Source organism: Martes martes (genome assembly GCF_963455335.1).
Source record: "Martes martes genome assembly, chromosome: 2".
NCBI lineage: Eukaryota > Metazoa > Chordata > Mammalia > Carnivora > Mustelidae > Martes > Martes martes.
Genome location: NC_137889.1, coordinates 84,268,201 through 84,295,864, shown reverse-complemented (window position 1 = coordinate 84,295,864; position 27,664 = coordinate 84,268,201). Strand labels below are relative to the sequence as shown.

The 27,664-nt window shown below is 38.9% G+C and overlaps 2 protein-coding genes across 3 annotated transcripts; both read right to left on the bottom strand.

Annotated features, from left to right (window-relative positions):
* Nucleotides 1-421: 421 nt before the first annotated feature.
* Nucleotides 422-8,584, bottom strand: FGA (fibrinogen alpha chain). Its single transcript, XM_080796914.1, has 6 exons — nt 8,470-8,584; nt 6,094-6,219; nt 5,421-5,604; nt 4,127-4,272; nt 1,994-3,329; nt 422-1,268 (listed from the first exon to the last, which is right to left on the bottom strand). The coding sequence occupies exons 1-6, from the start codon at nt 8,521-8,523 to the stop codon at nt 559-561; spliced, it is 2,556 nt and encodes an 851-aa protein (XP_080653040.1). The 5' UTR covers nt 8,524-8,584; the 3' UTR covers nt 422-558.
* A 10,149-nt stretch (nt 8,585-18,733) lies between these two features.
* On the bottom strand, nt 18,734-27,042 carry FGG (fibrinogen gamma chain). 2 transcript variants are annotated; one of them, XM_080795788.1, is made up of 10 exons: nt 26,776-27,042; nt 26,630-26,674; nt 26,246-26,429; nt 26,046-26,139; nt 24,267-24,397; nt 23,771-23,904; nt 22,668-22,852; nt 20,483-20,760; nt 19,470-19,639; nt 18,734-18,957 (listed from the first exon to the last, which is right to left on the bottom strand). In XM_080795788.1, exons 1-10 carry the CDS (start codon nt 26,851-26,853, stop codon nt 18,943-18,945), a joined length of 1,314 nt encoding a protein of 437 aa, XP_080651914.1. In that variant the 5' UTR covers nt 26,854-27,042; the 3' UTR covers nt 18,734-18,942. The 2 variants fall into 2 exon arrangements, with proteins under 2 accessions (XP_080651914.1, XP_080651913.1); XM_080795787.1 differs by lacking the exon at nt 18,734-18,957 and having other exon boundaries at nt 19,305-19,639; nt 26,776-27,027.
* Between the last annotated feature and the right edge of the window lie 622 nt (nt 27,043-27,664).

Below are 27,664 nucleotides of genomic sequence, written 5' to 3'. Positions count from 1 at the left end.
GACTCCTGGGATAGAGTCCTGCAGCGGGCTCCCTGCTCAGTGGGAAGCCTGCTTTTCCCTCCCCCACTCCTCCTGCTTGTGTTCTCTCTCTCACTGTTTCTTTCTCTCTCTCTCTCTCTGTGTGTGTCAAATAAATAAATAAAATCTCTTAAAAAAATTGGCTTCAACCCATTCAAACAAAATGGATGAAAAACTTTTTTACTTTAGAATGGCTTTATGACTTTGAGTGGTGTGGGGAGAGAAGTGTTCAAAACAACACCCATAAGGGTTATAGAGAGGAGCATCAATTGGACTTCTTCCTGGTTGTACTGAATGTGCCTCGGTGTAGCCTTATAGAAATTTGAAAACCCAGAGAGCTACTTTCAGAAAAAAACTAACATAACTTTATTTTTTTAAAGCAGTAATATGTCTCAGTAACATCTAGATACAGTACAAAGAATAATAAAATAGCACCCATGAATTTCTTAGTAGATTGTAAAGAATCTTAACTTTTTTATCTTCCTCATTTTTTCCTCTATTTCACTAAACAAAGAAAGCAGATTACTCTCCCTTCCAGTCCTATTGAGTCATCAGGGGCCGGATTTTCATGCGAACAGCCCTGAGGGAATAATCCGCACCCCTGAAGGGGACCCAGACCACTCCATTCTCAATCTCATAAGGACTGTTGTTCCTTGGATCATAGGAGCCCCCAGGATAGTAGATGCCATTGAGATTGGCCGCTTGGCAGCTGTTGTACCACCAGCCTCCTCCGTAGACTTCCGCACAGTTCTCTTCCCACTGGTCTCTGTCCCTGTCATAGGTGCTGAACTGCATGTCCGCGTGTGACGTATACTCTCTTCCTTCCTCTGCAGAGCCCTCAATCAGAGCATCACCTGCTGTGCCCTCATAAGAAGAGACCTGCAGGGTATAGCCTTCTGCCTCAGAGCCTACCCTCAAGTGATATTCTGCATAAGCCTGGTTTCCAGCCCAGTCCTCTAATTCAACCCGAAGGACAGAGCCCCTCAGAGTTAGTAAGTGGAGGTATTCATTGCCTAGCCAGAATTCTCCTTTCCCCTTGTCATCCAGGCTGCCGAAACCTTTCTTGTAGTCTTGCCAGGTCCGGTTAAAATTCAGTGATCCATCCATTCTTTGCTGGACCAAAAGCCATCCTCCCAAACTGGTCTCTTGATCACAATAAACAGAAAAAATCTTACTGGATCCTGGTAGCTTGATATTGAAAATACCACTTTGGGCACCTGAAGGATGTGTTTGGAGGACATCATCACAGTCTAAAAAAAAAATAAGCTGGTTGGAAGAAGTTATTCTCATTTAACTTTACAAAGATAGGCATGGCCCAGGTTAAAGGAAGGCAGATACTGGCTTCCTTTTCCTTTTTTCCTTTCATCCATCCTTCCTTCCTTCCCTCCCTCCATGGGGAAAGAGTGCACTTACACTGGGTTGAAACTTATGTAAGTGAGTCACACTTAAACCTACAAATCACAGAGGGGATTTTCCTCAATGGATTTGAAATTTTACTTGCGTGTACTGACAACAGCAAGTAACCGGCAAAGATATCTAAGCATCACTTAGTGCTAATGTAACTTGTTTTTAACCTGATCTAAATGTCAACTGAGACACACACTAAAAATATGATTAATAAGTTGGGTGACAATTCCAAGAGCACACATTTTGAGTGGTGAAAGAATTTGGTTAAACAAACTTAAAATCGAGTTTCAGAGGGGTTCATTCATTCATTTCACACGTGTTTATTGAGTGATGATTCTCTGCACTGTTAGGCATTTAGGAATACAGAGATGAACATGACAGACAGAGTCCCCGCCCTCATGGAACTTACAGTCTAGTGCCCAAACACAAAAAAACAAAAGGTGTAATTTCTGGAAAGGGAAATAGAGGGCTAGGAAAGAAGTTCAAGGCGCTAGGGGAGGCATTGCCAAAATAGTGAACTTAGTCTAGGGGGTGAGGGAAGGCTTCCCCAAAGGTGAAGTGTGGATACCTCTGGCAGAGCGAACTTTAGCATGGCCTCTTTTGGTGGTATATCCTCCCTTGAGGGTTTCATGTTCCTCTTCAGTTCCAGCCTCACCTGCCACTTTATAGCTTTTGCTTTCAAATGTGGAGTCTCCTCTGTTGACAGTTGTACTACTGCTTAAAAATTGTTTGCTGTGACTTGAAGTTTTACCACTGGAAGGGAACTCAGATGCCCCGAAGTGTGTGAATATGTCCGATTCTGAGCCCAAAGCATGGGTCCTACTATCAAACTCTCTGTGTGAGGGTGAAAGCCCACCTGGAAATATGTTTCTAGTTGAGGAAGTGCCAAAGAAACTCTCCAGATCAGGGTGCCTAGAATGGAGATCATCTAGGCTACCAGCAAAAGAATGGGGTAAGTCACCACAGTCAGAACCATCTTCAGAGTTTACCACTTCTTTGGTCACTTCTTTGCGACCATCAGGACCTATAACAGTCTTAGTAACAGTTTTAGAGCATGAACGACGAGTGGTGGTCCCGCTTCCAGAGGTGACCCTCTCACTACCAATAAGAAGCTCTTTATCTCCTTTAGAAGTGACCAGTTTACCTGTGTGGAACTCTTTCTTTGTCCCTGGAGTTACACTTCCTGATACCTCTTCAAATTTGCCCCAGTCTGGGTTGGTAGGCCTGGAGTTCCCATGCCCTAAGCTATCTGGCCTAAAGCTTCCAGACTCAGAACTTCCAGGGCTCCAAGGACCAGTACTGCCAGTTCCGGTACTCCCAGCATTCCAAGTGCCAGTGCTCACAGAGCTCCCAGAGCTCCAAGAGCTGCTGCTGGTTGTCCCAGTGCTCCCAGAGCTCCAGCTGCCATCACTGCCCGGCCCGGTGCTCCCAGGGTTCCAAGCGCCAGAACTTTCCGGTGTGGAGCTGCCAGGGTTCCAAGTGCCAGAACTTCCGGGTCCAGAGCTCCCAGGGTTCCAAGTGCCAGAACTTCCTGGTGTGGAGCTCCCAGGGTTCCTGGGGTTTTCAGGCATGGATCCTGTTCCATGAGATGCAGTGTCTCCTCGGGTATTCCCATCTCTACCAGACCCCTCGAACGCTATTTTCATCTGTTGCATTTCCATGAGTGCCCTCCACTCCGGAGGGGCATTCTTAAGTTGGCTCTTGAAGTCCCCAGGAAGTGTATTTGGAGCTCTGCTCATTTTCAGCAGTGGTAATTGTTGTCTGTTTTTAGGTGGAAGTAAGTCTTTGGCAATGACTTGTTCAAGTTGCTTCTGTTGATCTTCATAGTACTTTAGATCTGTCCTACGTTCTAAAGCCCTACTGCATGACCCTTGACAAGATCGGATCTTAATATCAATGTCCACCTAAGAGGGGGGGGGGAAAGAGAAAGAAAAGAGGTTGATAGAAAGAAATTATGCCTGTTCATTTCTAAGCAGTTAATTGATTTTTTTGGAAACTAGATTCATTTCTTTGAGGTGGAGACCTACCAATCAATACTTTATTTTTTTAAGATGTATTTATTTATTTATTTGACAGACAGAGATCACAAGCAGGCAGAGAGGCAGGCAGAGAGATAGGGGGAAGCAGGCTCCCCGCCGAGCAGAGACCCCGACACAGACTCGATCCCAGGACCCTAGGACCAAGACCTGAGCCGAAGGCAGAGGCTCTAACCCACTGAGCCACCCAGGTGCCCCCAGCACTCTATTTTTCATTTATGTCATACCCTCAGTGGGAGAGATGTGAGGTATTGTAAGGTTAGCCTGGAGAAGAAGTAGGAGCTATCTGAATTCATCTTAGTCTTAAAACATATCAGTAAGATGTTATTCCCTCCAAAAGGAAACACTGATGAATTGACTCTTAGTGAGACTGAGATTGAAGATCCAGAGGCACAGTGGTGTCAGAGCTTGAACAAGACAAGCAGCAACTTAATATTTACTTTTGAAATTTACTAACTACGTATCCTTGGAAAGTTTGCTTAATATCATTGAACTTTTCTTCTTCATCTGTAGAGTGGGGGTAAAAAATACCTACTGTGTAGGTGGATAATGGATATAACGTTTTGCTCTACATAGAGTCTGTCTTTAGTGAATGACTGTTGCCTTCCTTTTCCCTGCTATTCAAAAACAAGGAAATCTGATGTCAAAGTCAAACACTCACTTACCTCCAGTCGTTTCATATCTACCAGCTGATCCCTGACATTTTTCTGTAGAAGGCGGATTTGCTGTACTTGTTCTATGACTTTGCGCCTCAGGATCTCAATTTTGCTTCTCAGATCTTCTGTCACCTGGCTATATGTATTATCGTTATCTGAAAAAAGCGAGAGTGAAGGAGCTGCTAAGTGACTTGCTTTCATAGTCAGCAAAAGAAAGAAATTTACTTATAAACGTCTTTTTCCTTTTAATAGCAATTTGTTCTCTGGACATTTTATTTGTGAGTTCCAAATCTATTAGGCATTTGATGTTTGGACAATGTCATGTCCTTTAGTCACCCATAGCTGTCAATTAAGATGCTCTACTAGCTATTAGTAATCTAAATAAATGCAGAAGAAATGTCTTTGGAATTTTAAAGTTATAATTAGGAGATTAAATTCGGTCACATTTCAATTATTTCTTCATTTCCTTAACGAAAGGGACTTAAACATAATTTAAACAATGTGTTAACATACTTAAACATATTCTTGAATTTTCATATGGAGTTTTCTTTCCTACGTATATTTTTGAAATTATTCCTAAGGTGTTTTTTGTGGTTTTTTTGTTTTGTTTTTTTTTCTTTTGTTTCTGTCAACAGGATCACTCCCTTGCTATTACTATTGTACTGTTGACTTTACATTAGTTAAGAGTATCCTAAAGATATAAAGAGTCAAAGCAGGCTTCAGGAACTAGGGCCTTCCTAAACGGGCTTCCCATGCCCAGAGTAAATCCGACGTTTCCTAGTCCTAATGAGACTTACTCATAGACCTATGAGAAATGGAGAACATAGCTCTATATTTTAAATGGAAAAATAGAACAAAACAAAACAGAAACAGCTTGGCGGAGTCTGTGGAAGGAACTCTTAATCCATCACATGAATAGCTTTGTGTCTTTGGGTAAGTCTCTTGATCTCTGTTTCCTTCCTCCTCTGTAAGACAGAAACACTACCTCCTCAAAAGGTTATGCTCATCTTCTTTTCAGTATACACTCTTAAAAGAAGAACACACTTAAATTCTAGTCTTCAATACAAAATTCTGACTTACTTTGTGACATTAAACAATTCTAAGCCAACCTTTTTAATGTTACTTTTATAAAAAGCAATCCCCTCCTTAAAATTCAGGGACATCATAAAGGCATGTGTTTCTATCTTAAGTACTGTGGAATAAAATTGGAAGTTGCCATAAGAAGACAGCATATTTATTTAGAGCCTTTGTTGTTGTGTTGTTGTGCGCTATAAAGTCAAAGTACCAAATATGTAATGCTTACTGTTAGCACTGGCAAAATCCCCTCTCACAAGTTCCATTATATTCCCTGTCAATGAACTGGAGTCCTTATTGTTCTTCTGATAATCAAACAGTGAATTTTTGAGCTTATTTATTCTGTTTGTAAAATCTTGATTAACTTCATCGATTAACCCTTTCATCCTGCAGCCAGAAGGGCATTTGTAGTTCTGGAAGTGAAGAGGAAAAAGTATATTAAAAGTCTATATCTTGGATATAGTACAATTTTGAAAGTTTCCATGCAGCCCCCACGGTCCCTCTCTCCTCCAATATCCTCAGATCATCTATTGACTTAAGAGTAGTTTGAGAGGACCACTTAGAAGTCATAGAGAAGTTTTGTAACACGGGTCCACTTAGCCATAAATTAAGCCCCACCAAATCTTGAGGCCATAACACTCAGGTTTCTGGGATTTATCTGAACATGCAACTAAAATCCAAACTATTAATCTCACTAATGACCCAGAGTTTGGGAGGTAATTTAAATAGTGCTCTCAGGGTGAGGTTGCTTTCCATTTGTCTTCTTGATTTTGACATGTAATGAGTTATTAGATTATTCCTATTGGAAGAGTTTTCTTGACCTACTGGGTCAGCCCTTGCACAATTCTAGCACCATGGGGAAGGATTCTCCCATTCCCTCTGCCCCTCCTCCTGCTGCTCACCCAGTCTTCATCAGCGCAGAAGGGCCAGTCTGTCTCCTTGCAGGTAGATTGCTGTCTTTCCACAATTCTTGGGCCACGGGCAGCTGCTCCTTCGGCTATAAATTCACTTTCCTTGACATGGGTGGTCTTTATGGATTCATTTTAACACACAAAACAGAACAACATCAGGCAGATAAGAAGATACAGGCATACCTGCATACAGGCATATCTCCCAAGGAAAGGGAGAGCTCCCACAGAGATTAAGAGCCCCAGCTTTGGGGCCTCTTTAAGCTTCAGCTTTCTGACATTTTGACTGAAAATCCTAATAGGTATTTTTATGGAGTTGTACGAGTTAAAGGAGATAAGGTATACACGTTTTTAACTCTGTTGAAGGCGAAACAAGCACTTAATAAATACTAGAAGTTTTAAAGGGTTTATTATATATGGAAAATTATTTGAATCAACAAAATTAGTTAAAATTTACCTTTTCATTTTCAGTAATGTCTGGAGATAGAAAGGTAATTGCAAAAGTCAGAGTTCTTTCTCTTGCAATTTCTGTTTCAGTAGGAAAAAACCTATACTATGTTAGCTTAATTTCTCCCTCCTTTAAGTTTCTAATTTGATCTGATGGGTCCATAATTTGAGCAAGTACATCAAGGGCACAAATGTGGCCAGATCAGACTGGGAAATGTTTTTGAGGTTACTCACTCACATAATAATTTCTTCTTATTTACAATGCAAAAGAGTAGACAGCAAAAATAATGATCCATGACTGACAACTTTTTTTGAACACCTTCTAATTAGAAATACAGATTATTTTTAAAATTTCTATTGTGACCTAGGAAGTGAAATAGGACATAAAAAATAGTCTTCCAACAAGACTATTTGTATCCTAATAAATCAAGATGGGTTTTAAGGTTTAGCTATTTTTATTTTGTACTACTAACTTACAGAGATTTTGCTATGACTATTTTAATCTCTGATAGTTTATTATTATTATTTTTAAAGTAATCTCTGTGCCCAGTATGGGGCTCAAACTCACAACCTCGAGATCAAGAGTCGCGTGCTTTATGAACTGAGCCATCCAGGTGCTTCCTTGGATAGTTTATTCTTATAGTTAGCTAACATTTGCTGTCTTTTTTAAAAATAAGTACCCTAATGATAATAATAAGTATTATTATTCAAGCAATCAAGGGCAGTTTATTTAAAAGAACAAGTACAAACTCTTTAAGAAATAAAATTATGAATTCTAACATATTTCAAAATAAAATGGCACAACGATAAAAACAGACAAAAGCTAAATATTTACAGAAAACTTATGCATTATCCAAAAGACCACGTTAGCAAATAATGTTAGTCTTATTTTCCATAACATTTTTTTTACTTATTAGTTTACTCTAAAGAAGAAAATTAAGTTAGAAACCCTCTTTAGTTTTTTTGCTCTGGTAGTAGGGCTTATGAGTGGTGAAGGGAAAGAAATAAATTGGAATAATTCATAGCCTGAAAGTAACTGAGTTTCTTAAACATATTTGTCATGTTTTATAAGATCTAAGTGTTTCAAAGGCCTGTTGAATGAAGTCCGTCTCCTTTCCATAGGCCTCTGTAGTCAGACTTTAGAAACTGTTGCAATATTTAGTAATTATTTTAAAAGATTACTTCCTGGTTGCCTGGGTGGCTCAGTTGGTTAAGCAACTGCCTTCAGCTCAGGTCATGATCCCGGAGTTCTAGGATCCAGTCCCGCTTTAGGCTCCCAGCTTCGTCTCGTGGGGAGTCGGCTTCTCCCTCTGACCTTCTCTCCTCTCATGCTCTCTCTCACTCTCTCTCTCTCAAATAAATAAATAAAATCTTTTAAAAAAGATTACTTCCCAAAAAGAATATTGCCTTTTCAATTAATCTCTCCTGACTATGTAATATGTAATAAAATATCCTATGCTATATGTTTTAAAGACAGCTAATTTGCTTTTCTTTAAAAAACACACACACGCGCACAAAAACAACCGTTCAGAAAAACTACATTAAGCCACTGTTCTGTGTATTATGGACAACTAGCAATAAATTAATAATGAGATTTTTAAAATTCTCAGCAAAAGAATGCTTTGTTCCGTTAACTAACATGAACCACGTGGAGGCTTTATTGGAACAAAGATAGCAGAGATTTCTTCCTGTAAAACAAACAATGTTCTAAGGCTGAAACACAGATGCCAAAGCTTTCCCTGTGAATACCTATACTTTTGTCCAGCTAAGCGTCCCTCTTACTTGTGCGGTGTCAGGCTTATCTAGGAACTTGCCTCCGGGCACTAGAGCTTATAAACCTCACAGTCTGTGAGGACGAGGACGTAGATAAGATTCACTCAACACCAGAGACAAAGCAAGAAGAGAAAATAAAGGCAACCATACCCAGACTGTGCCCACCACACTCAGGACCAGGCAAAAGATCTTCACAGAAAACATCTTTCCGAAGGCTGGAACTGGCTCTTGAGCACTCCAGCTCAAAGAGAGAAAGACTGCCTCCACTCCTAGTGCCTAGCCTATTTAAATTTGCAAGGAGGTTTGATTAATCATTATCTTTGTCCTGTTTAGACAGTCAATATGTGCTCTCCAACCCTTGCTGCTTCTTCTTGTTGGTGTCCCAGAAGTTCTTGCTCAATTCCCCCAAGCTTGTTTGCTTTCGATAAGCTGTTGCAAAGGCAGCAGCAATTCCAGGACGATCTCACATTTCAGGAACAGGATGACTTTAGAAAAGGCAAAACATAGGAAGACAGACCTCTGCTTGAGTACTTGGGACAATATGGAGAGAGGCTGAGGCAGGCTGGCAGCAGCCCGCTGCAAACAGATTTGGCAAATGGTATTGCACTTCATATAGGAATTATGGTTGGAGCGCAGGACTTTAAAAAAAAAAAAATGACTGTGGTGGGGGCACCTGGGTGGCTCAGTAGTAGGCTGAGTGTTGCACTCCTGATTTCCACTCAAGTCCGCTCAAGTTGCTCAAGACCACCACTTGTCCTGGGATGGAGTCCTGCTTCTTCTGGGTGGGGGTGGGGGGTCCCCCGCTCAGTGGGGAGTCTATTTCTCCCTCTCTGTCTACCCCTCCCCCCTGCCTGCTCACTCTTCCTCTAAATAAATAAATAAATAAATAAATAAACTCTTAAATAAAGAAATAACTCTTTAAAAAAATGACCGTGGTGATAGGCTGACCCTGAAGTCTTTCTTGACGTTACCTTGAACAGATTCTTTTCCTCTACCCAAAATTGTTAAGACAATAGCCCCTGGAGCCAAGCATTTTAGGTTCGTAATCTCAGGTACACCACTTCCCAAATCTGGCTTTTGGTCAAATTACATGTTTTTATGAAGAATAAATGAGTTAATCCCTTGTAAAGCCCTCAGATCAGTGACTGCCACTTAGTAACTACTCAGTAAATGTTAACATTTATTAGAGAACAGAAAGTGCCATGAAAAATACCATTTCTTTTCATTGTCTGTGCCTTTGGACATGCCAGTTTACCTTCCCCGCTCTTCATCTTCTTATGAAAATTTTCCTTGTCTAGATCTAGCAAACAAAAAACCAGGGTGCCCAGTTAAATTTGAATTTTGGATAAACAACACATATATTTTAATATAAGGATGTCCCATGTAATATATGGGACATCCTTAGACTAAAAAATATTTATTGCTTATCAGAAATGCGTATTTAACTGGACATCTTATAATTTGCCTGGTGAACCTACCTTGACTCAAATTCTGCTTCCTACATGAAGTCAATTCTGATCATAGTAATAGGTAATATTTATTGAGTGTTTTCCCAGTTACCAGGCACTTTGCTAGACACTTTACATCATACCTGATTCCATCCCTCCAATTAAAAGCCATTTCTTGTTCTTCCATACTTCTTTAGACCAGGTACCACTCACGGCATTTACCATTGTAGGAGTGTTGTCCATCTGCTTCACTAGATCACAGACTTGAGAACTGACACATTTTATTGGTCTTTATGTTGTCCCAAAAGGCACGGGCCCTCACTGAGCAAGGAAACACGAGTGTGGAGTTGACCAACTGCCTCCTCAGGCATTATAGGGATGGGAAGCTTGCTATAAATGGATGAAAGCTGCGTACAAAGCAGTACCCTCCTTCACCGCTCGCTTTCTGGAAGGCTCTTTGATCAAGCTCACTCCTGATGTTGCTTTCTTGGATTTCTAGAGGCAGTTGCAAAACTCAGAGAGAGCCCTAGAGTCCGTCCAAGTTCTGGAAGGCAGTGATTCCATGGGGAGTTGAGTGATACTCAATCGACAGTGTCTACTAAACTGGCAAAATGCCAGGCATGCATAGAAACTTGAGGCTTGACCTCTTCAGATGATTTTGTCTGCTCACAGGAAGTTTCCTCTCGGGAGGTGAACACAGTATATGGAAGATGTTTCCAGAGAGTAACCCAGCGGGCTTCAGGTGATTCAGTTGAACATAATCTAATTGAAAGTAAGTTAACGGAAAACAGTTTGAACAGAAAACATTCATTTGACTGACTGCCTCAGCTCCGGTGCCACATCAAGGCATTTCCAAGGTACCACCTTTAGCTGTTAGCCTTGCTGTTCCATGATAGTCACATGAGGAGACCCTGAAATGGTCACTTTTACTGTTCCTAGAATATCCCAGTGCCACAAAATTGAAAGTTCCCATGCTATCTCTCCAGTGCCAGAATTCCATAACCAGACACTTTTGTGGGGCTTTCTTTTGGCCCGACACTGTAGGATGGAGCACTGACCAGGGTGGGCCCCCTAACCCTATGAGCAAGTTGTATTATAACCTGTGGAGAAGCAGGTTTTATCTAGCCAGGAAGCCATGCAAATGAACAGGTGACAAATAATACAAGGTGTATCATTTTTTAAAAGCACGTGATAGTAAGGATAGTTTTACAAATACAAAAATGGGGGGAAAAGTCTGAGAAATCTCCAGTTTCTTAAACCACAACCTCTGGGGCGCCTGGGTGGCTCAGAGTTAAGCCTCTGCCTTCGGCTCAGGTCATGATCTCAGGGTCCTGGGATCGAGTCCCGCATCGGGCTCTCTGCTCGGCAGGGAGCCTGCTTCCTCCTCTCTCTCTGCTTGCCTCTCTGCCTACTTGTCATCTCTCTCTGTCAATAAATAAATAAAATCCTTAAAAACAAACAAACAAACCACGACATCCGTAGAGTATTGTATTTTTCCCAGAGATTACCATATCTTAATTTTTTTAGCTCTAATGAGAAAGGTGTTTCATTTATTTGTCCTTTTGAAATTAATAAAATATTCCACAAATTAAAATTATCTAACAAATTAAAATTATCTAGTTGCTATGCCATAATATCTGGCAGGACTGAAATGGTATATAATGTATATAAAAAGAACAGAAATTCTATAACTGCAATTATGCAAGATATTTCTGGAAAATAGTCACTATGTCTTCCAGCATAGATCTATATGAATCTGTTATTTGTTATTGTCCTAATAACAAGAAGATAAGGGTGCCTTGACAGGCCATACATCATCAAAACAATATTAAATGCACAATTAGAAAGTACTAAAATTAATTTCTAAAATTGGAAACACCTAAATTCTGAGAATTTAGAGACTTATGGTATCTTTTGGGGCCTCTGTCTCAGGTTTTAAAGCAGAGACTAATCTATAAGGGGTTCACTGGAAAACAATGGCAAGGCTACTTAGCTTTGTGTATCTGATTTTCTCTGTTGGTCTCCTGTATTTCAAGGGTGTTGCAAAAGTTGGCTTTTAACCAAGCTGTTGACTGTGAAAGGTGAATGAGTTGTTGATGATATATGTAAGAGTAACTAGTGGGACATTTACATTCAGAACTCATTAGTACCCTGATGGTTCCAGATGGTTTCCCTGGAAGTTACAGTTCCAGAGAGAAGATGTGACTTTCTTTAAACATACAGAAACGATTCTGAGCTGGATTTACAAAACTGAGTAGGGGGGGCTTTTCTTGATCTTGTTTGTTTCTGTCACACTGCATTTCTCCTTAATTTTCTTATGCAGGAAAGAAATCTACCTTGTTATAATTGAACGGTCTCCAAATTAATAGCCATTTAATAGAACAATTTTTCAGTAATTTTAAAATCAAATTGTGTAATGCTCCAATAATATATTGATAGTTCTCTCTCTCTCTCTCTCTCTTTGTCCTGATGCATTATTTTCATGGTCTTCTGCTTAAGCATTTTCTTTTTTTTTTTTTTTTAAATAGGCTCCATGCCCAACATGGGGCTTGAACTCAACGACCCCAAGATCAAGAGCTGGATGCTCTACTAACTGAGCTAGCCAGGTGCCTCAACTTCAGCACTTTTAATCAAGTTTCCACTAAGTAGTTCTGAGCATGTGTGTATGTGACATGTGTATATGTGTGTATGTGTTAGAGAAACAGAGAGGGAAGAAGAAACGGGGGAAGAAGAAAGATGAGTTCAATGAGGTCCCTGAGTTTTTCCCACTGCTTTACTTCTTGTCATTTTTCTAACCATGTCATCAATTAAATAATTCATTTTCAAGATAAATTAATTGTTCTTACAATGTGCTTTACTAAATTGATCAAATTGTTTGTTTTGAACATGCATTGAAGTATAAATGTTCGTTTTGAAAAGTAAAACTATTATATAGATGAATAATCAATTGGTGTGTTAATATCAACAATGTGGATTCATTCTAACATCATATACCTTAAGTCCATTAAATCTGGCTCTCTTCTCTGCCGGTTTTACTGTGGTTCTATTAAAGATTAGCAAATAAGATATATCAGTTGGTACTAATTTAATAATGGTATATTAAGATCTGGAGAACTAGCATTTTTAAGTAACTTAGACTTTTCAGAGCAAGAAATTAAATTAAAAGTGTAAGTGAATTTAATTATCAAAATAAGTTAACTCTGTGATTCTTATTGGAACTTTAAAAAAAAATTTTCTTTCTTTTCTTTTCCCTTTTTTTTTTTTTTTTTTTTTGAGAGAACTGGTGCAAGTGAGGGAGGGGCAGAGGGAGAGAATCTCAAGCCAACTCTCTGCTGAGCATCGAGCCTGAATTGAGGCTTGATCTCATGACCCTGAGTTGAAACCCAGTCAGACACTTAACCAACTGAGTCACCCAGGCGCACCTGGGGCCTCTTTTAAATGGGTCATTCCATAATAAAACCAAGGCAGTTTAAAGAATGCATTTCGGTAAAATTTTGCTTAAGTAAGCAAAAAATTACTGAGAATAGCGGGAGAGAAGCCCCAGTTGGGGAATATATATTACAAAATATTTGACCAGGGTACCAGAATATATGCCTTTCAACTGTCAGTGTCATGAAAAATGAGGACAGACTAAGAAACTATTACAAAAGTTGAGGAAGAAGATGTAGCAACTAAATGTAATATTGTATCCTGGGTAGGATCCTGGAACAGAAAAAAGACATTGGTTTTACACTGGTGAAAGGGAATGAAGTGTGGCGGTGAGGGAACAGAACTACTAGAGTTGGTTCCTTGGTCTTGACAAATAAACCATGGTGGTATAAGGTGTTAGCAGGAGAGGAAACTGGGTGACAGGTATAGGGAATTTTTTGTAGTATCTTTATAACTTCCCTGCCAAAAAAAAATTATAAAATAAAAATGTTATTAAAACATAAAGGCAAAAATTATTAAAGTTTTAAAATTATATTGCCAAACTTAACTGACATTGGTTTCAGATCCCATGCAGCAATGCCAATCTTAACAGCAAAAAACCAATTTGTTTTAGTTTTTATTTCCAAAGCAGTTTCATATGTTTTCTCATTTGAGTCTTACCACAGCTTTGTGATGTAAGGAGAGCAAATTGGAAGGAAAACATTGCCAGTCCAAGGTCTAATCTTAAAGTTAGGTCATATTTTTTAAAGTCACACTTTAACTATTTGCCCCGGAGCATTTGAAATAGGCCACTTTCATCACTTCAGAGTGGAATCTGTCCTACTGTGTTTATTTAGGGGAAGTCAGCATTTAGATTTATTTAGGGAGGTTTCTCGTCTACCCACGGTCGTTTTGTGCGTTTGAAGTTGCCAGGAAAGGAAAATCTGGCTAAGGACCTAGGAAATAAGAGTGAGGGCCAAGAATATTGGATTTTGGATTTGGGAAACACATTTTTGACCCAGTTGTAAACCCGATTAAATGTCATGATCCAGAATTTATCTCGTTTGTACCTTCAGATATTTCCCAATTAAAGAGAAATAAGCAAGAGCTTGAAATCGTGCCAGCTAGCCTTCCCAAAAGTCTTTCAAACCTGATACCGAGCAGTGTTCCCCAAGTCAGTGGTCAAGCCTACTATCAGTACTTGTAAGGTGCCATGACTACAGGGCCATTTGGAACAAATCTTATGTTTATCACTGTCTGTCTTTAGTTTCTTTGTTTTCCTTCTTAAGGGAAGAATATTAATTGTCTTCTGGTATATAGACCATTGTTGGAGAGTGATTATGATTTATGTACACTTTTATGAGATTGATTAATTCTGATAATTCCTCTGTCCTAGAATATCTTGTGAAATCTCTCTCTCTCAAGAACCAATATCAAGGGTCACCTGGCTGGCTCAGTTGGAAGAGCATGCAACTCTTGATCTACACCCTATGTTGGGTGTAGAGATTACTTAACAATAAAATCTTTTAAAAAAGAGAGAGAAAGAAAACAAAAGAACCAATATCAAGATTATCTTCTCTAATCACAATGCAATAAATTTAGGTACTAATTAAAAATAGTTTTAAAAATCATAAGCTTTGAAACCAAGTAATATTCACTTTCTTTTTTTAAATTAAAGTAATATTCACTTTCTAACCCTTGGACTCAAAAGAAAATCAAGGAAGTTATAACGTACTCAGATTGTGGGTAGATCTTAACACAGTGTTGAATGAAAAAAGTAGTAAGTACATTGAAGACCTTAGCAATGTTTCTCAAACTATTTGTGGGAAAGAACCACTTTTGTTAAATTTCTAAACAATTACAGACCTATAGATCATAAAATGAAATAAAAATAATCACTAGAAAAGTGAAATTTTAAAAAAGTAAGGATGTATCAAATGTAGGCCCTAATATTTATTATTAGATTCTGAAGACATAAAATTACATTTCAATGAATATAATTCAAGCAAAGATAATATAGGAAAAAATGTTTCTACGTGCTAATCCTCAATTTTTCTACCTATCTTAACACAGACCAGTAACAAAGAATTTGGGAACCAGCCAGATAATACTCACTTATAATACAATGACTTTTATATTACTTAAAAATACATAACACAATAGATCAATTTATGATTTATAAGAATGCATACAAATAAACACATCAAATCTTTTGAAATGATTTTTATTAAGGAGATAGAAAGAAGAAAAGGAAATTTCAATAAAAGAGAATCAATCAGTCAAGAGAGTGACCCAGCACAGATGAATGAGAATGGTGTTACCAGGATTATTATTAACTCAACCTCTGCCCCTGAGGGAGACACACATGCACAACACACACACACACACACACACACACACACACACACACACACAGAAACAATCTTTTTCATATTCTTGGTCTCTTTATCAACAACTTATTATTATCCATCTACTTTATCTCCTTTTACTGTCTTTAACTATTTTTCTGCACTCTTTTGGAGCTACATCAAAATGTTAAGAAATCATCAGGGAGGGGCACCTGAGGGGCCAGTTGATGGTTAAGCATCTGCCTTTGGCTCAGGTCCAGATCCCAGGGTCCTAGTATGGAGCCCTGTGTTGGGGTAAGGGGTTCCCTGCTCTAGGGGGAGCCTGCTTCTCCCTCGACCTCTGCCCCTCTCCCCACTTGTGCTGTCTCTCTCTCCCTCTCTCCCTCTTTCTCTCTCTCTCATAAATAAGATCTTAAAAAAAGAAATTATCAGGGAAAAACATTTTCTCCAGGGTTAAGTGTGTACTTTGTTTTTCACTCTTATCAACTGAATAAACCAAAGATATCAACCATAAATACCTTGGCTAATTTATATTGGTTAGAGTGAGTCAAAAAATTTTAGCTCTTGTAATGTCCTCAAGTGTGTTGCCTATACTTATATTCTTCATTTCTCACTCACTTTCAACACACCCACAAATCTGAAACATAATCTTTATGACTATTAAACATAAATGGAATTGGGGAAAAAAAGCTACAGCCTTTCAGAGATATGTTTTAAAATTTTTATATTTGTTCAGTAAATGATTACTCCAGCTCGTTGATTAAAGGACTCTGCCTTGTGTTTGCAATGACCTGAAGTTGTAGCATCAGTACGCCTGTACGAGGACCTTCCTCTTTGGAAGCTCTCCTCTGTAGGTTTTTCAAACTGTGGGACCATGCACATCTGCTTTGCACTTAGGCTTCTATTTATTTCTATTCTTTTTATTCACTATTTTGCAGTGACCGTTGGTCTTGTATATCTAGGAAAGGGTTGAGTGAGTTATCTATGGCTTGAGCTGTGAAGAAAAATAATCTGTCTCTATGAAAACTCAAACTCTTTGTTTCACTTAAAAGTAGATTTTTTAAAGTTTATCAAGATAATCCTTTATATTTCTGTTTTGTTTGCGGAGACATGATCCAGCTGGGTCTGGAAGTATTACCCATGCTTTATTTCTTAAACTGTAGCCCTTTGATATTTACCACTGAATAGTAGTAACTAAACAAATAGGATTTTGTAGTTTATCTGTTTTTCTCTATCTCACTGGGTTTTAAAATTAACTTCAAATTTAATATGTACTCATTATAGCAAATCAAACAATATAAAGAAAAAGTCAGACACTCCTCTCTGCCAGTCAGTCTCCCTCTAGCAATCAATGCTGGATTATCCAACATGTAGACCAAATACGTATTCAGGACACTCATAAAAACAGGGAGCTCCAAAATGTTTTTGAAAAAATGTTATAATTGATATTTTAGAAGAAGCACTGGACAAGTGATCATGGGAAAAATCAGAAATTTTTGGATTTCTTGATATTAATTTTGTGGTTTAATATTAAGTTTTACATTAGATTTGTTGGGGAAAATGAATGTGTACAAAGAATGTATACATGTCAAGATTGCATTTTGTTCAAAATGTATATTCATAGATACTTTTTACATAATTATCACTGTAGAATTGTTTTTCATCCTAAAATTTCACTTATTATTTTCTAAATGTTTCCATGTTCATATAGAGATATTATACTCATTATATAATCACTGCATTCGATTCTGTTGTACTAATAGATCATCTTGTTTGTCCATTCTTCCACTGTTATATATTTTCTAAATTTTTCACTTGCTAGACATATGGTTATATTAGATTTCTGTACATAGATGTTTTCTTTTCCAAAAACAATTTTCTTGGGATAAATCACTGAAGTGGTATTATCACCAAAAAATTTGTGAATACTAATACAACTCTTCTTATCTGACCAGGTTGCTCACCCAGAGGATTTTATAGATTCACAAAGGGAGACTGTATGCATTCTGAGTTTAAAAATGGTTTGAAGTATGACGAGGTGGGAGCAGGCAAGGTTGAAGGCAACATGGAGGACAGGAAGGAGATGACTGCCATTATCCTGACCGGAGATGCTGTATGTCCCCCCAAAAATGGTGGCAGTGGATAATAGAGAAGGAGAAGAATATAACAAATATTTAGCAGCTGGATTTGGCAGGCTTCATGATATGGGGAAGGAAGAATAAGGAAGACTGGAAGATGAGGGGCTAGGTTGTTTGGAACATGAGAACTGGATGGCATAGAACTGGTCTGGGAGGAAGGAGGATAGTACTATGTATAATATCCCCACTAACCAGCATGGTGGCTAGTACAATGAAGGCCTCCAGTAAGTGTTAGTTGAATGAATGCTCCATGCATACATAAATGAATGAGCACTACACACAGTGAATCAGTGTTCATCTCAGACCCTCACAGGTATTTGGTTGTATACCTAGAAGTTGATTTAATGCTTTTAACTCCTTATTAGGATATTTTAAAACCAGGACTCATGACAACAAGGAGGTGAGAGAATCAGGGAAAAAAAACTGTGGAGAGGAAGATAATCCAAAGCGAAAGCTGAGGGCTGTAAAACAAAGAGATCCTCCTCTCGTGAAATCAGTCAGTTACTTTACATGGTTCACCTTTTGCCAACTACATAGACTTTGCTATTCCTTATAGAAAGTTGCCAATTCCTATCTCTAGCTGCTCAGATCTCAATATCCCTGGATTCAGAATGAAGTTCTGGTTCCAGTCCACTCACTTAATTAGTTACCAGTGAGAGACAGAACAGATTGTTCCCTAAAGCTAACTATTCTGAATTGCATGCAATCCTCTCAGAATGCCCACATCTGGCTACAGGGGTCTGGAGCTAAAAGGTTTTTCTGACAGAATCCTCAAACAACCTTCTAGGTCCAGTTTTACTTTGGGTACCATGGACCTTGGTTATGTGATTGTGTCTTGTGTTTATGTTCTTATACCAAATTTTGTTTCTTAGGCCTAAACTGTATTCTCCTGTATTTGTCTTATACCCCCAGAAGACAAAGGCCATGATTTCCATCTTCTTCATAACTCCCTCAGAGTCAAGAATAAGGTTCATCATAAACTAAGAACTCAGCAAGTACTGATGATTGCCCAACTGGAATTACTGAATTGAAGGAAAATGATGGTTTTTAATGATCAATAAAACGTACCATGTTTCTAGTTTTAGGAAACAAAATGTTTATTGAAATGGCATGTAGATAAATTATCACCAGCATAAAACTGTTAGTGAAGTTTTCAATATGGGTTCTTTTTACTCTTAAAATGAAGTGAGGCTTTGTAAGTCCATTGTCCCAAAGGAAAAATATTATATTTCTCTGCTCAGATAAAGTCCTTTAAAAAAAGATCACTTTTGAAATGGTCTTTTAGATGTCTCCAGCCTATGACCAAAACAAAAATAAAAAGATATAATTCTCTCTGCTTAAAAAGAAGAATTAAAGATGAGTGATATGGGGGCAATAAACATGGAAAAAATACTTAGGCATTTGAAATGCTAGAATTTACTCTGATTTTATTAGTATAAACTAAAATATATAAGAAATAATACAAACAAATCTCCAAGACAAAATGACATGTTAATGAAATGCAAAATACGGCAACAGTTTTATTATTATATATTTAAGAAATAAGCTAAAACGTTATCTTCTTAAATAAACAAATTTTAAACAACTCTGAGTTCAGTAATTTGGGAATATAATCCAAAGTGAGTTTTAATTTCCATCTAAAGCTAAATATTCTTAATAAAAGACTTAAAATTAATAAATATAGTAAGAGAAAATAAAACTTTCAGAAAAGTTTCTGAAACTTTGTGGACTAACAGAAATTAGCAGTTTAATTCTCAGGGTAAAGTGATTTAGTCATATTCTATTTCAACATGGTGTTCTGGTCCAACCTGTTTGGCTCCCCCTAGGTGGTGCTGCTGTCCTTCTCCAATGGCTAATCTGTTGAATGGGATTATCTTCATGGTGGTTTTCTTCATGGAATACCACCGGGATTGCCAAGTGGCCCAAATAATGCCATTATCATAACCATTAGGAGTAGATGTTTTTGAGTAAGTGCCACCTAAAACAAATTGTAGATGTACATATAATTGCTATTGAATTTCCTTGCCTCAGAAGGTCTATAAAGAATGGCTTATTACAAAATACGTTGTCACTTACATCAAATTTATAGTTACCTACTATCTGAAAAACCCCTAATGATTCCTAAAATCCTGATTTACAATTGAAATACATTTATTATGAGTCAACATCTTATATCTATATTGTACTTCTTGGTCACATCCATACTAAATGTATTCCCTAATAACAGGGCTAGAACCCCAAATTGCCCCAGTCAGTCTCTCTTCCTGAGCTTAGCCATCCTGGAATCAGCCATTATGGACCATCTTTCCACAAACAAGTTAGAATGGCAGGAGTCACAATTCCTGACCAGATGACCTCAAGTCATCTAAAAACACAATCTCACTGAAAAGTATTAGGACTTTAGAAAACAGTTCTGGAAAGTTACTTTACATCTCCATTATACAGTGAAGACCACATTGATTTGCCTTCTCCTTGTCCTTGGGCATCAGATCTTATGTAATTTTGTAAAGGACTGTCTGAGTGTGGAAGCCGCACCAGGCTTGGTGTTAACAAACACAAATATGATAATGTTAGTCCACCCAGATCGCACATATGTCTAGACGTCTAGAAGAGATAGAAGAACCCAACGTGGTAGATCTCTTCTAGAGAGGCCAGTTTCTGTGGAAGTTTAGTATTATCCAATTCTGGTTTAAAATGAAAAACTATGTAGTAAGCCCCCAACTTCTTTACTAATTATTTCTCACTTTCTAATATTATTTTTTACCTTTTATAAAGATACAGACCATATACTAATTCACATATGTAAGGAAGAAAGCCATACCTTGGTAATAAACTCCATTGAGGTGGCCAGCATGACACTTGTTCATCCACCAACCAGATCCATCTTGTTCGGCACAGTTTCCTTCGTACTTATCATTGTCATTGTCCCAAGTACTGAACTGCATGCCATTGTGGGATGTGAAAAATTTATCACTAGGGTCATCGCCAAAATCATAGCCATCAAAGGCATCTCCGGCATCTCCACCAATAAAGTAAGCATATGTCAGGCGGTATTTGTCAGCTTCAGGTCCCACCTTGAACATGGCATAGTCTGCAGTACTATAAAGAAGAGAATAGGGACATCATATCTTGACCCTCATTAGGGATCTCAGAAGTTCCCTTTCCCACAGGAAAATTGTTTGGAAGTTTTAACTTTGCTTCTTAAGTCTGAAATGTGCTCACTGAATCAAATTTTATGCAAATCTGGCAAGAGGCAATGGATGTGTGAACCAGTTCAGAGCTCGTCAACACCACAATCAGGGGCGCCTGGGTGGCTCAGTGGGTTAAAACCTCTGCCTTCGGCTCAGGTCATGATCCCAGGGTCCTGGGATCGAGCCATGCATCAGGCTCTCTGCTTAGTAGGGAGCCTGGTTCCTTCTCTCTCTGCCTGCTTCTCTGCCTGCTTGTGATCTCTGTCTGTCAAATAAATAAACAAAATCTTTTAAAAAAATCTTAAAAAAAAACAAACAAAAAACCCCACCACAATCGGTATAGAAGCATCTAAAAGAATTGGTCTAGAAGTTTTCAGGGCATCCCAGTGAAAACTAAGAATATCATCCTATGCTTTTTGCCTATAGAATCCTAAAATCAAATCCAGGTGTGTGGATGAATCTGACTATTTCGTATTTTCCACCTTTCCCTAAGCATTTAGCATTGCACGCAGTTATCATAAACCACAGCAAAGGGTGCTAAGTGATCATTAATTAATGCACCAAACTTGAAGGAGCTATAGCTCTATTTGCCTCTCGGAGTACCTTGAAGGATGAGGTCTGAAAGGGATTTTTCTTTCCCAAAGCAGCGTGATAGTGACAAGAAGGAGGGCTTCCTATAGCATCACACTGAAGAAATGCTCCCTGTGTGGCCCACAAAACGTAAGTTGTAGGATCAGAGAGCGATTCTTCCCTGGGAAAAAGTTGTGAGTAAAGGCCAGAATACTATGGAGTGCAGGAAAGAATGGGCTTTGGTGTATGAATAGAAATTTTCAGAAAATATTTTGCTTCCTTCCTAATCTCCGGCACTTGGAAATTGGGAGGTGTACTCATAGAGGAAGGTCTGCTGACTATGGTACTTCCTGATTAAAAAAAAAATTAAAAATACAGGTTTGGAGACAATATATTCCATTATTTCATAAATATATCAAAATTATTAAATTTTTTTTCTGAAATTTAGCTAGGAATGCTATGCTCAAATCTCCTCTAAGCATAGAGGGGACTTTATCTCACCAAAGGAGCTAGCTGATTTAATTTTAGGGTAGCTCGTGGATCGACTGAATGGATTGTCATTAAAACACCAGGAAATTTGAAAAGCCTGGATTCACTTTTCAACCGGAATACCATTAAAAGGATAGGCTGTAGGGTCAACTACATGAGTTTAAATCCAAGTTTTACCATTTACCAGCAATGTGACCTTGGGAAGGTTAATCTCTAAAATGAGATTAATAATATGGGGCACCTGGGTGGCTCAGTGGGTTAAGCCTCTGCCTTTGGCTCAGGTCATGATCTCAGGGTCCTGGGATCCAGCCCCACACCGGGCTCTCTGCTTGGCAAGGAGCCTGCTTCTCCCTCTCTCTCTCTGCCTGCTTCTCTGCCTACTTGTGATCTCTCTCTGTCAAATAAATAAATACAATCTTTAAAAAAAAATAATAGTACCTTCCTCATGAAATAGTTATCTGGATTAGATTAAGTTATAATTTCATGCTCAATGCCTGGTACTTATTAAGTTCTCAGTAAATATTAGCTATTATTCTGTATGTTTCCAGGGTAAGTAGATTACACCAAAACATTCTCCATCCTGGATGGGGACTATCTCTTTGAATCGCCCAGGAACCAAACTGACACCTGGGGAAAACGGTTGGATGTGCTCTTGCATTTGTCAGGCTGTCTTTCTCTCGGCCTATTGAAAACTGGAAAGTGCACATTCCAGACAGCGTCTACAACAAAAAAACGGAAGTCCTTTCTAAACAGTACCTGGTTCTGCCATCCCAGTCCTCCAACTGTATTCTTAATGCGTATGGTATGACCGACTGTGTGCTTATCAAATGAATCTTCTCATTTCCCAGCCAAAATTCTGTGTTTCCAGTCGGAGACAGATGTCCAAATCCTTCTTTGTATTGAATCCAATTTTTCTTGAAATCCAGACTACCATCAAGCCTCTAAGTACACAATCGCATGGACAAAAGGAGAGAGTGGATTATCAGTGCACATAAAGAAGATGCTATAAATACCTTGTTGAAAATCTGGACAGTATGATTCCACTATTTACTAAGAGAACTTGGGCAAGCTGCCTTAGTTTCCTCATCAGTACAATTAGAATAATGGTGCCTATTTCTTATTGTTGCAGGATTACACCAGAGAATTAAGAGAAATACTGAAAGGAGTGTCTGGTACATAGAAAATTCTAAATCAGTGGTAGTTTTAAAAAGGCACTTAGAGGACTTCAGACCCCAACTTGATATTGCTGATTTTTATATTGATGGTGGAAAGGTCAGCCCATTGCTCATTCTGTGTATGTGGAACAGCACTTCTGTCACTCACTCTCTCTGAGCGCCCCCTGCAGGATTAGTTGTAACACTGATCAAAGATCAACATGGTTAGAGGATCTGCAATGGGTGTCTGGCTCTGGCAGAGGAAACAGAGGACGCTTGTCTTGGAATAGCCCAACTGTATCCTCTCGGGGACTTTATCTTTTTGTGATGGGCAACCTTAGATCTTGAGCTACCTGATGCAAGAGGTCTCTTTTGGTTCTTTGTCATTCTGATACTGTGATGATATGCTCTCATGAATCTACAACATCAGTGCCAATACACTATTGAGTCAAAAGCACAGACTGGAACGAGACTGCCTGGATTCCAGTCCTAACTGTGTTACTTATTATGTGAACTCAGGCAAGTTGTTGACCGTCTTGTGACTAAGTTTCCTCCTCTCTAGAGGTAATGATTGTACCTCATTGGAAAGTGGAGACATTGTGAGAACTAATTGAGTTCCTGTTCACAAAGTGCTTGCAGAAGTATCTGGCATATGGCAGATGTTGATCTGAGTGTTATTATATATGCACGGGGAGGGGGGGATACCTTCTGTAGCACTGTCCATCCATTTCCAGATCCATCAATTTCACAGTAGACTAAGAACTGCTGGTCAGCTTTCAGAGGTTTGATAAAGTAAAGCCCACTCTCCTTGGCTCCCTTATTGGCAATGTCTTGACAATCTGAAGAAGGCAGAGAAGGGGGAGAAGAAGGAGAAGGAGAAGAATGTTTTACTGTGTTTTGAAATCCCTGTTAGACTGTTCCAGTCTTCACGATGAGCTTTTCACAGTGTTGCAAACTATTCACGCCCCCCAAAAACATTTTCTTACCTCTCACATCATCATTCCTTTCAAACTAGTTTTAGCTGCTCAAGAAAATTCTAAGCAAGTGAACACTTTAGACTTACTGACTAACCACTTTGCAAATTATTCCTATATATTCTTATAAACACTTTCCAGATTAGTCCTATACATTCCTATACATTCTCCTTTGCTTTGTACATTTGCTGCGATAAGAATCATCCCAATATAAACGTTTCACTTACCTTTCCCAGTTGTATCATGTATTTGTACTGTGTCTCTGCAAGGTTCCTGACACTTTGCTTCAAGCTGGGCTACCTTCTGTTTCAGGTTATTGATCTTTTGGTTATTTGAATTATATATTTCCTGTAAAAATCTACAAACAGAAGAATAAGATAATGGAGTTATTCCTTTTAGAGCAGTAATTCTGTATTTTCTTTACAAAATACTTTATGTTCTCAAGAAGTATTTCCTGATAAATTCATTCTTGGAAAAATTATGAAATTATGTTACTGAATTGAGATGAATTGAAGTTCTAAGCTTTGGGGGAAAGAAAATAAGAGAGTCCTTGTCAGTGAACGATGTCATCTTAAGCAATCATCCTGATTTTTTTTTTTTTTTAAGTAGACTCCACGCCCAGCATGGAGCCCAACATGGAGTTTGAACTCACGACCATGAGATCAAGGCCTGAACAGAGATCAAGAGTGGGCTGCTTAACCAACTCAGGTGCCGTGGTCATCCAGATTTTTAACTCTCCTGCATAAAGGGCAGCAGAAAACAACCTACTGAGTGAGGAACCTGGTTAATAGGAAGACCACCTGATGTTTCTTAGGACAAAACATTCATAGGGAAGGAAAGGTTCTGCTCAGTAACTCACAGGGGCCCAAGCTATTCCTTCTCACTGAGGATCTACTGAGGGTCGATTTATGGACTTCAGTCAGTGACTTACATGGGACACATATCTGGGGCATTATTTTACATAAAATAAAAAAAGACACTTTCTCTTTCTTTTTAATGTTTCCATTTACATAGCTTTGGAAAGAGTCTGAGGGAAGTACAAATCTGTTTTTATGATTTCTCACAGGGTTGCCTGTACATACTCAGAAATAACAGAAAACTACTTATAACACACGGACTGTTGTATCTTTCTTTGATGTAAAGAAGGACAGACAAACTATTTGACCACTTTTTTCTCTCCCAAGCCTTAAAAAATTCTGCACAATAGTGTCCTTGAACTTCAATGATGGGCAATAATAATGCAAATTATGGTCTAAAAATAACCACAAAACTAATAATGGCCTCTGATACCAAAGAGAAGCTAGATCCCTTCTGGGTCACTTCAGCCACCATTTAACTCAATTTCCTATGCTACTTTGAGAACAACCGAGGGGGTAAAATTGAGTAAGAAACTAAACTGTATCTGAGACCCTATGCTCAGAAAGTCCATGAGTCCCAGGAAGTTATTAACAGAGACATTTTACTTTTAAGTAAAGAGAAGAGAATACAAGACTGCAGGTTCAATGTGCCATGATTGACACTTGCCTTACAATGTTTGTTACGCTTGGTTTCTTAAAACACGTTTTTTGCTGCTCTGCCTCCAGTGTAATATAGGATTGTAGCTAAGATCCTCCTTCTACCTCTGCTTACTAATTTCCCCGCCACTTATGTGTTGGCATTTTTAGTAAAAGAATTTCATTTTCAACAACCAAATTCCCATCAGTTTAAATTTATGTTATAAGTCCAAGATGGGTGATGGTTGACCATTTTGATAATTCTGGTCAGAACAGCATTTGGAGACATATAGAACACCTTTCTCCCATATGATCATTAAAAATCAGTAATAACCCGGTGCAGTTCATAGTGCACTAAAAACTCCCACCTCTACTGTGTTCAGGATGGTCAGGCATGATGCCAGTTGGATTTCATAAGCGGGGAATAATAAAAAGGTTACTTCCACTGAAGCTTGGAATATTGAATAACAACTAAGCCCGCTATGGAGATTAAATGAAAACAAAAATGCTTACCGAATATTTGATTCGTGTGATCCAACCAATGCCTCGTATTTTATAATTTCTTCCATCATTTTCTTGGAATCCTTGGTAGCACTTACAATCCTGTCTGTAACATGGGATCAGAGACAGAAGAAGATGTAAGCAAATGGAAGCACTGATACGCAGCAAAAGAACATCACCAAGCATTGTCTCAGCTGTATTTCGTTTCTCACTTGGCTTTGGTGGCTCATTGGGATTATAGGTGACTTGGATTGACTTGATCAGTTCTTTAGCTTCTGCTGTTTTGTTTTGAATTCCTGTGAAGTGGTCTTCCAAACTCCGTAGATCATTGTCTACACCGGTTTGGTAAGTAGACAGGAAATCTGCAATTCCACAGGTAGTTGGGCAATAACTACCCTGAGAATACAACAAGAGAGTGATCAGAAATCTTGATTTTAAAAAAAGTTTGCATAAAGTCTACTAATAAAAACAAATAAAACCTAGATGATGTTTTAAAACAAAAGTTTAAAATGCCAAATGATATTTAGGAGAGCATCCCTTCTCTCCCTCTGACCCTCCCCACTTCACACACAGTGAGAAACATGAAAACTACTTACAAATCTTTCATCTAAGATGCAGCAGTTGTCTCTGGTAGCAACGTACTGGAGGAGAAAAACAAAGAGATGTCACTAGTGTTGCACAGCTTTTCTTACTTTTCAGTTGTCCGTGTAACACAACCATGTTCTAGAAACAGCGCACTTACTGCCAGGCATGTCGTAGGGAGCAGTACAAGAGAACAGAAGTAGAGAATTAAACCCTGGGGGTTCAAAGACCAAGTCATGGTGTCTGGGTGCTGCCCGGTGCTCCGAGCCCTGTCCTGTCAGCGCTGTGGCCTCTGGGGTTCCCCTTGTCCCTTTATGTAAGCTCCAAGGATGGCCAGCACAGCCAGTGGCTGGGGCTGATCACGGGGCCGTCTTTCCAGCAAGGCGGGGAGGTCTTTCCCGTCTTTCTCCTCATCCTGGCTCCCACCCCACACTCAGTTAGGTTTGCAGCTTTGGCCCACAGGGTGTAAACTCCGCCTTTTTGGCTCAGCTCAAACTTTCTCCCCTGAAACACACATTCACCGGCAAAGACTGGTGAAGCCTTTGCTCTTGCTGGGCGAGGGGAGGGGCCAGGGGGCTGCGTGTTGCAACCTCTTCCAGTAGGGGCTGAGAGCAAACACGGAGGGCTGACCTCGGCGAGAACAAACCCGCCCCAACCTGAAGAGGAAGCCTGGTACCATGATCTAACTCAGCGCCAAGTCCTTTCTTGGCCATGGGAGGAGGTGATAAACCTATTTTTAACCTGTGGCTATGGCAGAAGGAGACTTTGCCTGCCTGGTGGAAGTAGCAGGTCCCAATTGGGCAGTATTCCCAGGAATGAATGAATGACTTGGGAATATATTCCTGCCCCTCTGTGTCGACCATTTACTTTGTTTTGTTTTTTTTTTTGTTTGTTTTTGTTTGTTGTTGTTGTTGTTGTTGTTGTTTCAGTTGAGATGTAATTGATAGATAACATTGCATTCATTTCAGGGGGACAACTTGCTGATTTGACATTTGTATATATTGCAAAACGATCACCATCATAAGTCTAGTTAATATTCGCACTAGTTA